Source organism: Parasteatoda tepidariorum, chromosome 7, assembly GCF_043381705.1.
Source record: "Parasteatoda tepidariorum isolate YZ-2023 chromosome 7, CAS_Ptep_4.0, whole genome shotgun sequence".
Classification (NCBI taxonomy): Eukaryota; Metazoa; Arthropoda; class Arachnida; order Araneae; family Theridiidae; genus Parasteatoda; species Parasteatoda tepidariorum.
The window spans coordinates 64,170,590-64,186,064 of record NC_092210.1 but is presented as its reverse complement, the minus strand read 5'-3'; the positions used below and the strand labels follow the sequence as shown (position 1 = coordinate 64,186,064).

General features: G+C 25.7%; 1 protein-coding gene across 1 annotated transcript in view; it reads right to left on the bottom strand.

The window, feature by feature from the left end:
* Positions 1 to 4,018: 4,018 nt before the first annotated feature.
* The window catches only part of LOC107452683 (kinesin family member unc-104), a 55,773-nt gene continuing 44,316 nt past the window's right edge, over positions 4,019 to 15,475 (bottom strand). Inside the window, exons 36-45 of the mRNA XM_071183527.1 lie at positions 14,875 to 14,989; positions 14,274 to 14,356; positions 14,038 to 14,162; positions 12,721 to 12,866; positions 11,280 to 11,594; positions 10,715 to 10,803; positions 9,688 to 9,907; positions 8,953 to 9,072; positions 5,752 to 5,870; positions 4,019 to 5,063 (exon numbers count right to left, since the gene is read on the bottom strand). Coding sequence (XP_071039628.1) covers positions 5,021 to 5,063; positions 5,752 to 5,870; positions 8,953 to 9,072; positions 9,688 to 9,907; positions 10,715 to 10,803; positions 11,280 to 11,594; positions 12,721 to 12,866; positions 14,038 to 14,162; positions 14,274 to 14,356; positions 14,875 to 14,989 — 1,375 coding nt within the window. The 3' untranslated portion in view covers positions 4,019 to 5,020. The remainder of the gene's footprint in view (positions 5,064 to 5,751; positions 5,871 to 8,952; positions 9,073 to 9,687; positions 9,908 to 10,714; positions 10,804 to 11,279; positions 11,595 to 12,720; positions 12,867 to 14,037; positions 14,163 to 14,273; positions 14,357 to 14,874; positions 14,990 to 15,475) is intronic.

The following is a 15,475-nucleotide window of genomic DNA, read 5'->3' as shown; positions in this document are numbered from 1 at the left end:
GACACACATGAACTTTACAAATTAATATTTTATTTTACATTTAATTAGTATTTTAGGTGTTTATCATCATTTTACATCAAAAACAAATTACGAGGCACATATGTCTATATCATCAAATGAATACAAGCATAGATTGATAAATTAAGAGCAATAGCTGTTTTTAATTTATCAGAACTAATAGTAAAGTTTATTGAATAACTTAAAAAAATTCACACCTTAAAAGGGAAAATTAATTAAGAATTAAAGATAAAAATGGGTAATCATTATAGCATTACAGTTCACATTTCTTGATAATCTTTGAAATATCAAGTATGATATCAGTTTTAAAACTTAAGCAGCATATGATATAAACATAAGATTTTTGAGAATGAATGAAATCATTTGCATTTTTAATTTTATAAAACAATTGTAAAGTGATATTGGCGATATAATTTTTTGCCACTATGCAGATGAAATCAATTACATAATCTTAAAAATTTCAAAAAATATTGTCACAGAAGAAAGTTTAATCAAAAAAGAAGAAAAAATACTTAAGGCAATAATCAAACCTATTAAATTAACTAAGTTCCACTAGGTCAAAGTTCAAAATCTATTTAATTATGCATGTCTAAAAGTGTAGGAATTTAAAGTTGTTTAAATTATCTAAATATAAATATATATATTTTAATTGGAAAATGATACATAAGGAACATTCAAAGATAAAGGCAAATGAATTATATTCTTAAACAGCTTTGATTTTCATAGATTGATATTTTAAATATACACAATGCATAACAATTAAATATCTTAATCTATTATTTCATGTATAATTAATTTAAATACAATACAATGTATTTCTATATTTTAATCAGGCATATAATTTTTTGCCTAGGTTTAATAATAAAATATAATATGTTTGGTTTAGTAAAATAAAAAAAGAATGTAGGAATGTTATGCCTGTGATTTATTCCAAGAAAAACCAATATCAAACTGAACAAATTGGGCTAAAAATTGTCCAAAATTTAACAGTGAGTACAATTAAAATATCGTAAAAATAATGAACAGCAAATAGCTTCCTTTTATGTCATGAATGAACACAAAATACTTTTAATAATAGATTTAATAGAACTATAAAAGATCAAATTCTATCATTTTGTTTAGCAAAAAGTCATAAACATAGTAATTTTTTCAAAAATGATGGAGTGTCATTTGTATTACACTGTTGCTCATTAATTATAATACATAACCTTTCTTTATTTCCCATAAAAGGTCACAGGCTATGCTTTTTAATGTAAAGGTTTAATGTAATTTGTTTGTAAAGCTGCATCCATTCATTTTTGCATCAAAACATTGGTATAATAAAATATTTTGGGCACACTTGGTTATTTGATGTGAAACTTTATTACTTTGCACAGTTCTATGAAAACAAAAAAAAAAGACTGTAATGAAATTAACAAGCAGCAGTATATAGTTCTATGATCTAAAAAAGAATTCAATATTTAGCTTCATAATGTAAAATATCTCTTTAAAGTTACCAAAAAGTTTCCTTTTTCATAAAAGTAATACACAATTAAAAGAAATATTGTGGTCATTTTAAAAGAAAAAATTATCTTTGTCTTTTTATAAGAAAATTACAATAAGGCATTTTTTAATACAATGTATTTTGGAGTCACATGTAATATAAAAAGGAAGCATAGTCACATTTTAAAATATTTAAGAGTAGAAAAACTCAATTAAAACACACAGGAATAAAAATGAAATGATTTCATAATATGTGTGGCATCTTAATCTAAAAATTGTCTTTCAACAGTTTCTTAACTCAGTAGTGCAGCAGAATGTTTAACAATGAAAAAGTAAAGCATAATCTCATTTTAAAATATACCAGAGTAGAAATAATTATTGAATAATAAACTAAAAGAGGGAATAAATACGAAAAGAATCTAGTCTTGTATTATGCATTGCATAGACTAAAATATTGGATATAACACAAAATGTTGAATATTTAAAAAAAAAAAGAATATAATAAATTGCATAGTGCATGCATCGCATAGCGTAACTAATATTAAAACTCTTGACAGTTTCTTATTTTAGTAGTGAACTAAAATGTTTCCAATCAAAACGGAAGCATAGTCTCCTTTAAAAAAATACTAAAGTAGAAATGATTATCTTATGAGAAATTAAATTAAAATGTGAGAGAATAAGTGTAGAAGGGAAATAATATTGTTACATGCATTGCATAGCATTTAATATGAAACATTATTCAACTGTTTCTTATTTTAGTAGTGAAGCAAGATGTTTAATGACTGCAAACTCTGTAATATATCACACATTTATTTGTTTCAGAATGACTAGAATAAGGCATTAAAAATCAATTTACTGGTTAAAGCCTCTCACTGTATCTAATATTGTGCATCATGAATGTTTGCATATTCATTTATTGCTCTTCCTCCAAAGTCTTTAGCGCATTCAGTATATATTAGACTTATGAGATCAATAATCAAAAAATAAGTAGTAGGCAGCTCAGTACAATCAAAATACTTCATTGGGTAAGAGGCACAGATTATTATAATATATCTACTCAAATTATAATTCTATCACATAACACTATACACAAGTACAGTGAAAACATACCTTTATTCAACTCTTTATCTTCAATTCAACTCATACCTTTAATTTTCACAAATTTTCATGAATTGTATCCGTGGAAACATTTACGCAACTACAAAACTGGTAAATAAACCTTTTTATGGATTTCTTTAGTTTGTCCAGGTTCAATCGAATTGTTTTGTAAATATTTTAAAATCCAGAATAGCAGTTAAAATAAAGTGACTTGATAACAACTTAGTTATAGTGAAATAATGTACACAAATGCAATGAAGGAACAGTACTTCATACATTTCAATTGTTCAATTATTATAAAAAAAGTACTGATATAAGACATATTAATATAGATTTTATGAGTAACAATTGATAAATCTGTGGGTTTATTAAGATTTTAAAAATTTATTGGATTTACAATTTTTAATTTATAAATATTTAAGTCCATTTTTCTAAGATAGTTTTTTAAATTCAATATTTGCTTCATCTTAAAAAAAAAAAAAAAAAAAAAAAAAAACTTAATACATTTAGCAGGTTTTTAAAATTTTTTAACTGCTTTGCAATACCACAAATTACATTAATATTTAAATGGTATAAATTATAATACTGCTTTAAGTGAATTTCACCAGCATACCAACTATATCACTGAAAAGATGAGGCTAGCTCACCTGTGATAAGTTTGAAGGATCAAATGTGTTATGTTGCCATAACACACAGTAAACCCATTTTTTAATAAACAGAAATAAACAATCACAACTGCATCAACATTTAAATAAATATATAAGGTACATCAACACATGATAGAACAATGGCAATAAATATAACATATATTACAATGCAACACTTTGGTGTGCTACTTCGACTTAGATGCCTATGACTTTATACACATTCAAACACAACAATGTGTGACAAGCAAGTAGTATCACAAGCAAAGCACAGATATTACGCTAAGTGATAAATAAATAAGATTGTATAACAACTTACATTAAAAACAATGATAATATGAAACAATATATACAAAAATATGTAATAAAGTTCACCCAAGAACAAAACCAGACTGAAAATAGATATATATGCTTTGAAAACAAGAATTTCATTTTAAATTAAATTTTAAAAAAATACCAGAAAAATAGGACAAAGCTAGTACGTTTTTTTATCAATATGATAAATAAATACAGACTTTAAAAGTGATATTTTTGAATTGATTCATTTTTTTTTGTCATATTCAAATGATGCAATTTCTTTTCAAATAATTTTAGATATTAAAATATAACAAAAAAAAAATTATAACGAAAAACTTTAAAAACAACTTAAAGTTAAAAATACTTTTCAAAAATAATGAAAATGTTTTATATACATATATGTAAATTTACTGCTATAGTATAAAAATTATTCATTTTACAATGCCAATTTGCTGGCAGATGTTTTATACTCACCCAAAAAATACACATGTATAAACTTTAGACTGAAAATAAAAGATTTAGCAGCAATTTATAGAAATAATAGCTGTCTAAATTATATCACAAATGGAAGCCATATATATAAAAAGTGAGTGAACATACTAGTAGAAAGAAATCAAATGTACCCAGAGCTATAGCTTGATACATTACTACTCATTTTTCAAACACCGATTAAGTAAAATTTAGTGAATTTTATTAAATGTCTTTCATAAAAGTGTCCATGTTTTTAATGACTAGTTTATATATTTTACATTATGCCAGTAAAGGTAAAGGCAAGGAACCATTTTTCCCCAGTAACAGTGGATGTGTTTATTTATATTTCACTTTCTCTATTCTTTTGTAAAATAAAAATTTACTTTGTTCAAAGTTTAAAGCATAAAAAAAAAATCACAATTCATTTAGTTACTGCTAACAATGTTATAGAGGTTTTTGGATTTATTTTGCAAACAGTTAAAACAGAAAATTTGAAAATTGTTACACAGGGTGTTCGAAAATGTAATGCAAAATGCTCCCAATTTAATATATATCCCTCAGAAATCCTATTCAATGTAAAATTAATTAATACTTTTGAATCTTTTACTTTTTTGTTAAGTTTCTAGAACTGGCAAAATTTGTATTAAAATTATAAGTTCTTTTCTCTCTCATGTTTAAATCATCGATATCAAGTTTCAAACTATTATAAATTGTTAAATGACAATAAAAATTTGCACAGATATAATTCGCATAAAAATTTTAATCCTAGACCTCTTTCAACTGCATAAATGATACCAGAATGCATCTCAGATTTAAAATTTTTAATTCATTATAGAGAAAGTGAGGTATAATAAACACATCTAATATGAGTTTAATATATGCTATACAACTACACATAAAGCACCGAATGAGAATTAGCTAAAGCTTCAAACTTATGCAGGAATGTAACCTATAGCTTCATTTTTTTCAGTATTCCAATTAGAAGAAGTGTTGGGGTGGGAGTGGGAGCTTCATGCTGATGTTGAGATAGGGCGCCTTCTGGATAATTTAGATCTATTGAAATAATAAGTTTTAATATTCAAACACAAAAAAGAGGTTACATAATAGTTTCTTTAAAAAACTTCAAAATAAATTAAAAATTTTAAATTTAACCTAGAAATTGCATAAATATTCTTCTGCAAAATCAAAGTTCTATCAATACTTTTTAAAGAACCTTCTGGATAATTTAGATCTATTGAAATAATAAGTTTTAATATTCAAACACAAAAAAGAGGTTACATAATAGTTTCTTTTAAAAACTTCAAAATAAATATTAAATTTAACCTAGAAATTGCATAAATATTCTTCTGCAAAATCAAAGTTCTAATAATACTTTTTGAAGAAAAGCTAATCAGAAAAATTACAAAAGCATATAAAAGTAATCAACTTATAATAAAACATATAATAATTTATCAAAAATAACACCAAGTTAAAAAAACAACAACATCGCAATAATAATGAAACCAGAAGAAAAGATTCAAATAAAACAAAATAATATAACTTAATGGTTTTGAATTAATAATGTATAGCAAAAAATTGTGTTCAATAAATAATTTTTGACACATTGATGGTATAGTCTTAAATAACGATTTAGAGTAATCTTGTCAAACTAAAACTGCTTTCCAATAAAATAAATCTAGCATTTGTTTCTATTTAATCCTAACCTGAGGATTAATTCTTAAAGGAAATCAAAACTACAAACCTGATTTGCCCAGCTAGCAAAGGATTGATTGCATAGAGCCATTCATAAACTTCCTTATCACCTAATGTCTGAAGAAGGAATCCTCTATGCTTTGTCACAACTGAGAAAGTATTTGGAACCTACATTCAAAAATATTATTAAAGTATTATGAGAAAATAGAGCTATTTTAATGATGTTATTTAATCATCTAACATTATTCTAAATATTTGACTATTTTATAGATGAAGTATATATTTATGGAAAAAAACACACATTTATTTGGTTCACAAATATGTTTGTAAACATTGATGTAGCTTGGCATTTATGAAAATTTAAAAATAAAATAAAATACATATTTCAGTTAAGGGGATGATGGCATGAATAATTTTGACAAGAAAAATGACCCCTAAGATTTTCATAATTTAATGATAAAATAGAAAAGAAAACATTTAGAATTATTTCTAGATGAATAGAGTGTTTTTTTAATGAACTATACAATAGCTTTATGCATACCTATTGTAAGAAAATTGTCTGAAAAATTAGCCCATCCTCAACTTGGATGTCTTAAAAAAAATTAAAAAAAAAAAAAAAAATTGAAAGTTTTTGAAGGAAAATTCTGTGCTTGTACAGGATGAAATGTTTAAACTGCGAATTAATTTCTGAACTACAAATGGTTGAAAATATAGTTGGAAATTTATTTTCGAAATTTAAATAACATTTTAAAAATTAATCTAAAAACAAGAAATTGGCAGATGATATAATGATGAGAAACTACACCAGGGATGAGATTAGCCAAAAGGCAAAAAAGCTGAATTTCCACAATAGTAAATTTTACGCAAGCGCAACCCTTTAATAATAAATTTCAGACAGTTTAAGGTGATAAATAATATGTTGACATACAATTGGTACTAATCTATTATTATATAAATGATTACATTGATACTTAACATTTAGTGAAAATAAAAATTACCAATTGAAAAAAAAAAGCTGGAAATTATATTTTTCCTCAGTTCACATAAGAGACAATTATTACTTGAAAAACTACCTGGTTCAGCAAATTAAAACTACTGAGAATATACATTAATATTTCATTTCTTTTAATAAATACTGTTATGTGATTTATAGCAAATATATCAGTAATATTACTTTTTAAATTATATTGGAAAAAAAAACTTTAACAATGGACCGAATCATTATGTTCATATTATAGTCTAATCTAACTAGAGCCCTCTGAAACATATCAATAACAGTGAAGTAGAAATATATAGTAACTCCTTAACATACAAAAATTGCTATTTTAGTTTGAAAAATTACATGACAATCAGCAACTGTTTAGATAATTGTTTTTTATTTGATAAGAATTTTGCATTTTATAGCATAAATAACAGCAATTATAAATAAAATTTTGATGATGAGTTAATTAACTCTTTTTCCCCCAAAATTTTTTTTTAATTAAATCCCTTTTTAAGTGATTGCTTTTGTTTGCTATATCTTTTATGTTTGCTATATTTAGTCGTTAGTCCATCTTCAAACATCTTGTGACAAATCCTATTTTTTCTTCTTTGCAAGCACAGAATGTAAGTTTTGAATATATTCCCTTCCAGTTTCTCTGATGTTGTAACACTTACATATACTAATAATCGTCGTTAGAAAAACAGTCACCTTTATAGTAACTAATTAAAAAAAAATTTACTTCTTACAAGAATCGCGATAGTTGATCTTAAAATTGCGTGAATATGAATAACAATTATGGATTTTGAAATCACATGAATATGAAACTAGATATACGATTTTGAAAATGAGAAAATACAAACTGGGATATAGAATTTTTAAAACGCGTAAATACAAATCACGATTCATAATTTTTAGATCGCGTAAATACGAATCATGATGCGGAATTTTTAGATTGCATAAATAAGAATTATGAATTTTTAGAGTGCGTGAATGCGAATCCCAATGCCTTATTTTAAAATAACGTATAAATACGAAAATCAATGTTTGATATTATAAACCGCATGAGCAAATCAAGACATTGTATTTTAAACTTGCATGAATATGAATCGCTACATAGGTTTTTAAAATGGCGTAAATACGAATCACAATATCGGATTTTTAAATCTCGTAAATAAGAATCGCAACATACAATACTCAAATCATGTGAATCAGAATCGCAACACGCAAATATGATAAGCTATGTTTGATATTAAAATCGTGTGAATGAGATAGAGATATTAGCAGATTCCAGGCTTGGGACCTCTAAAAGGCTTGTCAGAAGCAGCGTCGTTTGAACTACAAAAATCGGATCTATCTGGTGGGCGGGTAAAAAATTCCGAAAATCTTATTTGCTGTGAGTAAACGGAGAAAAAACAGCTAAAATAAGTAAAAATGAGGAGGGTTTGGTAGCTATGTAGTTTGAATTTTCTGTTTTTCTTTGAAAATCGGTAAATTTTCTGAAAAAGCGGAATACTTATAAAAAAAAAAAAAAGAAATTTTTAGAAAAATCTGAATTTTTGACAAAAAAGCTGAAATTTAAGTGATGAAGGTGAAAAAAGCGGAAATCCGCTAAAAAGCGGAAAAATCTCATCCCTGCTACACACAATATCATTATGGTTCAACAATTAAATACAGACTTAAGTTACATAAGTCAATTTTACTTACCATAAAATTAAACATTATTCACAATTATCAGTAGTATTTCTTTAAATATTGCAACTTGTACTTTAAAAACATGCATTACAGATTTCATAAAATGCATGTTATGTGTGTTTTCTAACAAAAAGTTTAGACAAGAGAATAATTATAAATTTTTCAGAAAATTTTAAGTACTTAACTACATGAAAAAATAAATAGACACTTTTTCAACTGTTTCATCCTTCTTTTTTAATGTAAAAAGAAAATTATTTCCTGATTCATACCATTATTATTAATAAAAGAATGTGTTATTCATTCTTTAATCACTTTTATTATATCATTTACTAAGTTTTTTTCTTCTTTTCAAATTTACTAAATTCCTTTTAACATAAAAATTGTATTCTTAAATTTCTAGTTTTTATATCTCACTGATTATAAAAAAAACTTAATAATTAACAATGACACTTGTTTTTTTTTTTTTTTTTTTTTTTTTTTTTTTTTTTTTTTTTTTTTTTTTTNTTTTTTTTATTTTTTTTTTTTTTTTAAAGAATTGTACCAATAATGAAGCAATTTTCTTAATTTGAAGCTTACCTTTAGCATAGCTTCTTGGTCTTCACTATATTCTACTTGGGCTGTAGCTAAATTTATCATTCCTCTTTCTACAAGATCTTTCTCATTTTTATAGATAAAAACATAAGGGCGACGTACAACCTGTTAATACAAAGCTCAAAATGATTGATCATGAAATACATTTATTTATTCTATAAAGTTAAAAACAACATTTTAGTTTTCAAGCTGGATTTAAGAAAGCAATGTTGATGTCCCTATTAAAATCAAAACTAAATTAAAATTTAATGAATTTATATCTTTGCTTCAAAGCAATCTCACCACTTGCTTTCTCATATTCAAAAATTTTATGAAAATAAAGTTGTTTTGTGATCATACAATGGAAAAGTTTTAGAGAGCAATCTTCATTTCAAATACACACACAAAAAAATAAACATTAGTAAACATGAAAAATTTATTTTAATTGAATGCATCTTTTTATGATTTAACATTATATACATTATCAATTAAATGATAGTGAATATTATGTCATCATTACATAGAAAAAAATTTGGAATTAATAAATTTAGATGATTCACATGTTTGTGACTTAGAGAAATAAAATAAGAAAATAAACTATAAATTAATGATTTATTTGCAATCATTTTTTATTTTGTGTAAATTTTTTAGAATGTAAGTTTTTAACTTTTATAAAATGGAAAATTCAAGCTTTTACAGTATTTGTCAGTAACAATAAACAGGAGAGATAAATTTACTTACGACCCAGTGCTTAACCCATCCTTTAGTTTTGTCATCCAAACAATTTAGGTAGCCTTTACGAGATATAACAGGGCTCACTCTAATCTCTTCCACTTCTGCTACATAGAGGAAACGACCAGAGTTGCGATGGGAAGGAGGCGCTGAAGATGACCTGGAAGTTATAGACATGTGACGATCTTCTTCACCACCTGCACCTGGATGCAAGGCTCTCAGGAAAGACCTTAAATAAAAATAAAATAAATGCACTATTTTTGAGACTTAAACCTCATTTAAATATTTGTAATTTCTCAATATGTATCACAGTAATGATAAACTACGATTTTACATTATAGCAGAAAGTTATATCAGTAATACAATATGAATATTTTAATATGTACTTATCATATTCATTCAAAAGAAATAGCAAGTTCCTAAGCTTTACATTTCTGTTAGAGACGCTATAAAAAATAACCTCCAATGGGGTTATTTTTAAAATGTCCCTTTACAAATGTCTCACAGAAATTAATTTAAAGCAGAAAAGGTAATTATAACAATAGGAAAATAAAATGAATCCCATATTTTCAATCTTGAAGTGCAGACAACTTTCATGTTAAGAAAAACTTCTCATGAAAATATTACTAGGAAATAATTTCCCAGGATTACTTCTCCACTAGAACATAAAAGAAGAATATATATTTTTTTTTGAAAATTATGAAGAATATTTAAAATGAATCGCATGGATTAATCATTATTTTGCAGAGTTTTCATTTCAATGAAATTCACAAAAAGAAATGGGTAATAAAAAAAAAAAACTACAGCAGTTTTTATGTAGAGTTTCAAAGAACAAAATATTTCAATTAACTTCGATGAAAATAAATAAAATTATCCTTTTTAGTATTAACATAACAAATTACACAGATCTTGAATGTAGATTGATTAAAAATACCACTTGCGCTTAGTTCATTAAAAAAAAAGTTATGTCACATTACAATAATTAGTCTCGATTTATATATGTTTTAGAATAAAAGAAATATAATTATTAACTTACTCTTGAGAAGAAGACGATGCTATGCTCGAATGTATACTCGAAGATCTAGATATCACATCAACCTCATCTGTTGGGGTAGTAAGCTCATCCTTAAACAATAAATAAAATTGCTTTGTTACCTAGTAAAATATTTAACCAGATAAAGAAAAGAAAATATTTTCAAGAAAAATAAATAGGATTTTGAATAAAATTACTGTTTCCATTAAAATAAAGCCGAGTATATAACTGAAGGACTTCATGCAATAGAGTGATAAGCCACAGTATTTTTAAATATATTTTTGCATAAATATATTTTGTCCCTTGGTATTGTTTCCAGTCGCAAACTTCATAGGTTTTCAGAATTTCCACTAGATGGCAGCACAATGCACAAAATCAACTCATTGCTAATATTGTGTTTATGCCAAAAACATTCATTATTATAATACTGCACAAGTAAGTTCTTTATTTAAATTTTGTCCTTAAAATCATTGTAATAGATATAAACATTTCATATACATTATTTAAGCAGTCACTAAAATAAATTAAAACCAAACTGTATAATACAAGAAAATGTTACATAACTCACTTTATTATAAGGTATGGGAGGTGGTTTTGATGGAATGTGACTATTGATTAGAGAGAGAATTTTTGTTGAAAGCTCCCTTTCTTTGTCTGTCATTTCCCAAGGAGCATAGACAGATTCGTCAATAATAGTTCGATTAGAAACAGTAGGGGAAGTTGGGGAAAGTATCAAAGAAGATGGTATATTTCCATCAATTGAGGCTTTTGCTACTAAATTACAGGCATCTTTTTCCATTTTACTGATGTCAGCTGTATGCCCAATGAAGTGGTCAATTCCAAGTTTTTCCCTGAGTAATAATAAGTGTCGAACTCTCTCAACCTATAAATTATAAAAGGTCATTGACAAATTTTATTATCTCAATTTGTTTTTAAGATATGTATTTTATAAATAAGCATAAAAGATACAAATAAAAACAGAATAGCTATATTACAATAAACTTTTTCAGCAATGGCAATAATATAATTTCAAAAAAAATTAATATTTAATAAATGATGATGTGATTAATAAAATACATCTTTTGACATTTATAAAATCAATATAATTAAAAATTTCTTTAAAATATTCTATACCTAAAAAAACATTATGTTTTATGCCAGAAAAAGAATCTTAAAACTTTTCAGTTTGTGAGCTATTTTACTTGCTTTTATCCTGCAATTTCGTAGCATAGAATGTCTAGAATAACTGACACTGCATAAATTATAAAAGGGATTTGCATTATCAAAAGCAGCAATAAAAAGTTAAAAAAAAGTATGTATGCATCTTTAGAGTCAAAATTAATCTAATTCAAAATTAAAAAAAAAAAAAAAAAAACAGCACAAAGAAGGGTAATGATAGGTATTGATAAAAACATCTTTAAACTGGTTTCACTAAGTTACATACACATCTATCACACTAAATAATAGTTAGCATTGACATAATTATCCCTTGAGATTAATAAGAAATAATTTTTTATAACATATTTTACCCTCAGAAAATGAATTATTAAAACAAAAAAGCAATGCAATAAATTAAAAAATAAATACTAACTGTTGGTCAGTGACCTATCCAGTGTTCCTTATATTTCTCCTGTTTGGAAATCCATGATTAAACCTAGCTACCCCCCCTTTTTTTGTTCCTTGCTTCCTATTCTTCGTCATCCATTCACCCTTCCCTCCCATTGGCTGTTGCTCTAAACCCTCTTGTGTCGTCATCTCTCTATATATATTTACCCTGTTCTCTTATTTCTTTCTGTTGCACTGATGAAGGTTGCCCTTTGAGCATCCGAAACAGATGTCTGCATTTCATATATTTTTCGTGCTCTTAAACGTTGCTTTACCTTACTTTGTATTTCAGCACAAAGGTCGCCCTTATGTTTATTTACTAACTGTATAATTTTAAAAAAGTAAATTAGTGCTAAAAAATTAATAAATATTTAATAAACAATTTAGAGTAAATGGATACTTACATCTTCCAACCTAGTCATCTTTTCCAATTCCCACTGGTGGTCAAAAATTAAAGAATCTCCACGTGGTCTCCACCCATGTAAATTCTCTTCCCCTCTAACATAAGTCGAAGAGGTATCTAACACACGTCTCTGTCTTCGCTGAACTCCTAGTAAAAATAGATCAAACTTCAATATGCTATTATCTATTATACATCATTCATCAAATGTGAATTAAATCTAATTCAATTGAAACAGATGAAAAAAAATTCGTTTATATAAAATGTTTACTATACCTCATTCAATTAAAAATAGCGATTCTATTTTTAATTCTATATTAAATTGACTGCCAGAGATGAAAGAACTTAGTTCATATAAAATATAAAAATAATTATACAACTGAAATGCTTTAAGGTTTCAATCAAGAACACAAATGAGAACAATAACAAAATTTTTCATAAATGTACTATTGAAATGACCTAATGAAATGTTGTTTTGAAAAAATATAACTGCTTTCACGATTCAGTTCAGAACACATATAGGAACAAACAAAAATTAAAAACAAATATTAGCAAATGTACTAATGAAATGTTTTTAAAAAAGTATACATTAAGTGCATTGTTTTCGCAGATTTGTTTCAAAGTATTAAAATGGTTTCTAAGGAAGAAAGATTCTTAAGAAATATATCATCAAGTATGCAAAATTAGTTGAATTATTTCAGTTATAACTAGTTTCCCATAAATTATGATTAGTAATTCATATTTCCTTTTCTGTAGATGAATAAAAAGTTGCATAAAATAATTTTCGTAAAAAATCTGCATGAGTTTAAAATACTTTTCTTGTTCATAAAAGCCTAATTTCGTCGTTTCTGTGAAATTAAACATACCAACGGTGCAAAAAAATTTCTCAGGTTTTGCACACAAGAAAATATTTATTCAAATACAAAAATAATCGTGTATGTTGCTCTTTTTTATTTCATATTTTTGTATTTCGTGAATATAATTTAGCATATGTGTATCAGAAATATTCTGGAAGAAATTCTCCGATTTAACTTTTTGAAACCACTAATTTTGGATGAAAATATTTACACACACACTTGTAAATTTAAGATTTAAAATGTGAATATCTATTCTCTGGTGGTTGCAGCAGACAAACTTCAATTTTCTCATTAAACATTTTGTGTGCTACTATGTAAGTTTTAATACCAACCTTTTTAATTTGTGTTTTTAATTTAGGTCCCCAGCCTCATGTAAGTTGGAAATCCCTGGTCTATATGACCCTATCATTCAATAACTTCATAAATAATACCTACTAAATTTTGCAATTCAAAAAGGAAAATACCTGGGCTACCAGAATCTGCAGCTCTTTTCATGAGTACTTCATACACACCAGTTACATGGTTACCTTCAGAATTTTTATAAGCTCCAGAAAATAGATGGCGTAGAGATCGAGCATTGGGGGATATCCTTTCAAAGAAAATAAAGATATATTAAAGGCTATCTTTTATACTTGAATTGTAAATTAGAGTACACTACAATAAAATGCATTTTGGAATAAAAAGATATTCAGCATAATACCTTGGAGTTGTTCTCGCATCTCTACCACAAATGATGAGACATAAGTCTTTTGTAATAATTGCAGGCTGTGCACAGTTTTCCAACTAAAATGCAGAGCCAATATTTTAGTTTTAGTATTTTAAAACATTAGTAAAAATACAAATTTTAGTTAAATGTAAAATAAATTAAAAACAAATAAATATAATTAATAAGAAGAATCATAATAAGATACTATTTATGATACTGAAACCAATTTTGTTATTAAGAATTTAAAAAACTTTTTCTTTCATTTTGAATTCTTTAGCAGATTCAATATAAAATAAGCTATAGTTAATGCTTAAGTTCTGCATTGAAGTAACTTTTAGCTACCAGTAAGGTTTCTTTTAAAGATTCATAACAATATTTTTTTATTAATATAACCTGTTACATCATTCTGAGTTACATAATTGAAATGATAATTAAAATGTAAATACACAACATAAATACATATAAATTATAATTTATTTTACATCCATGTCTAAGAGTTTTTTATTTATCAATATCGGATTATATTACTTATGTTTTCAGTGTGTGAGAATTAGGATTTTGAAATTGTTTCATGTTATGTATTTAACGAAGTTACCTCAAGGTAGGCAGAGAGAGTCATATATATTCTTTCTCCACCTGGAGTTGATCGGTTCATCAAGGTTGAGTTGTGCAATGAGCTATCCCAAGCAGCTTCAAAACGATAAAATATTCTGCAAAATATAAAATTAATTTAATTTAAAGTAATAAAAATACAGAATGGAAAGAAATCAATGAATGGAGTAGGAAACAACTAAGTTAAAATACATTTATTAAATTTTATTTAAAAGTTAGCATGGCACTAATATAACTAAGTTACATAAATGACACTAAATAAAAACAATTTGTAATAAAACATATTGGCAGTTAAAAATAATATATCAAATTATATGGTAGAATATATATANGGTATATATATATATATATATATATATAAGCAAATTAACGATTTAACACTGTTATTTTACCTGCTTAAAAAATTCTAAAATAGCAGATCTCTTGGTTGACATTGTAGACAAAAAGAAATGAAGACGTAAATTAAAAACAATTAGTAATTTTTTTATGTCAGAGTTTATAAGCATCCCAAATTCAGATTTTGTTTTAATTAAAAACCCAAAGTTAGTATTTTAAACAAATGGGTAATTTCACAATATTTCTTT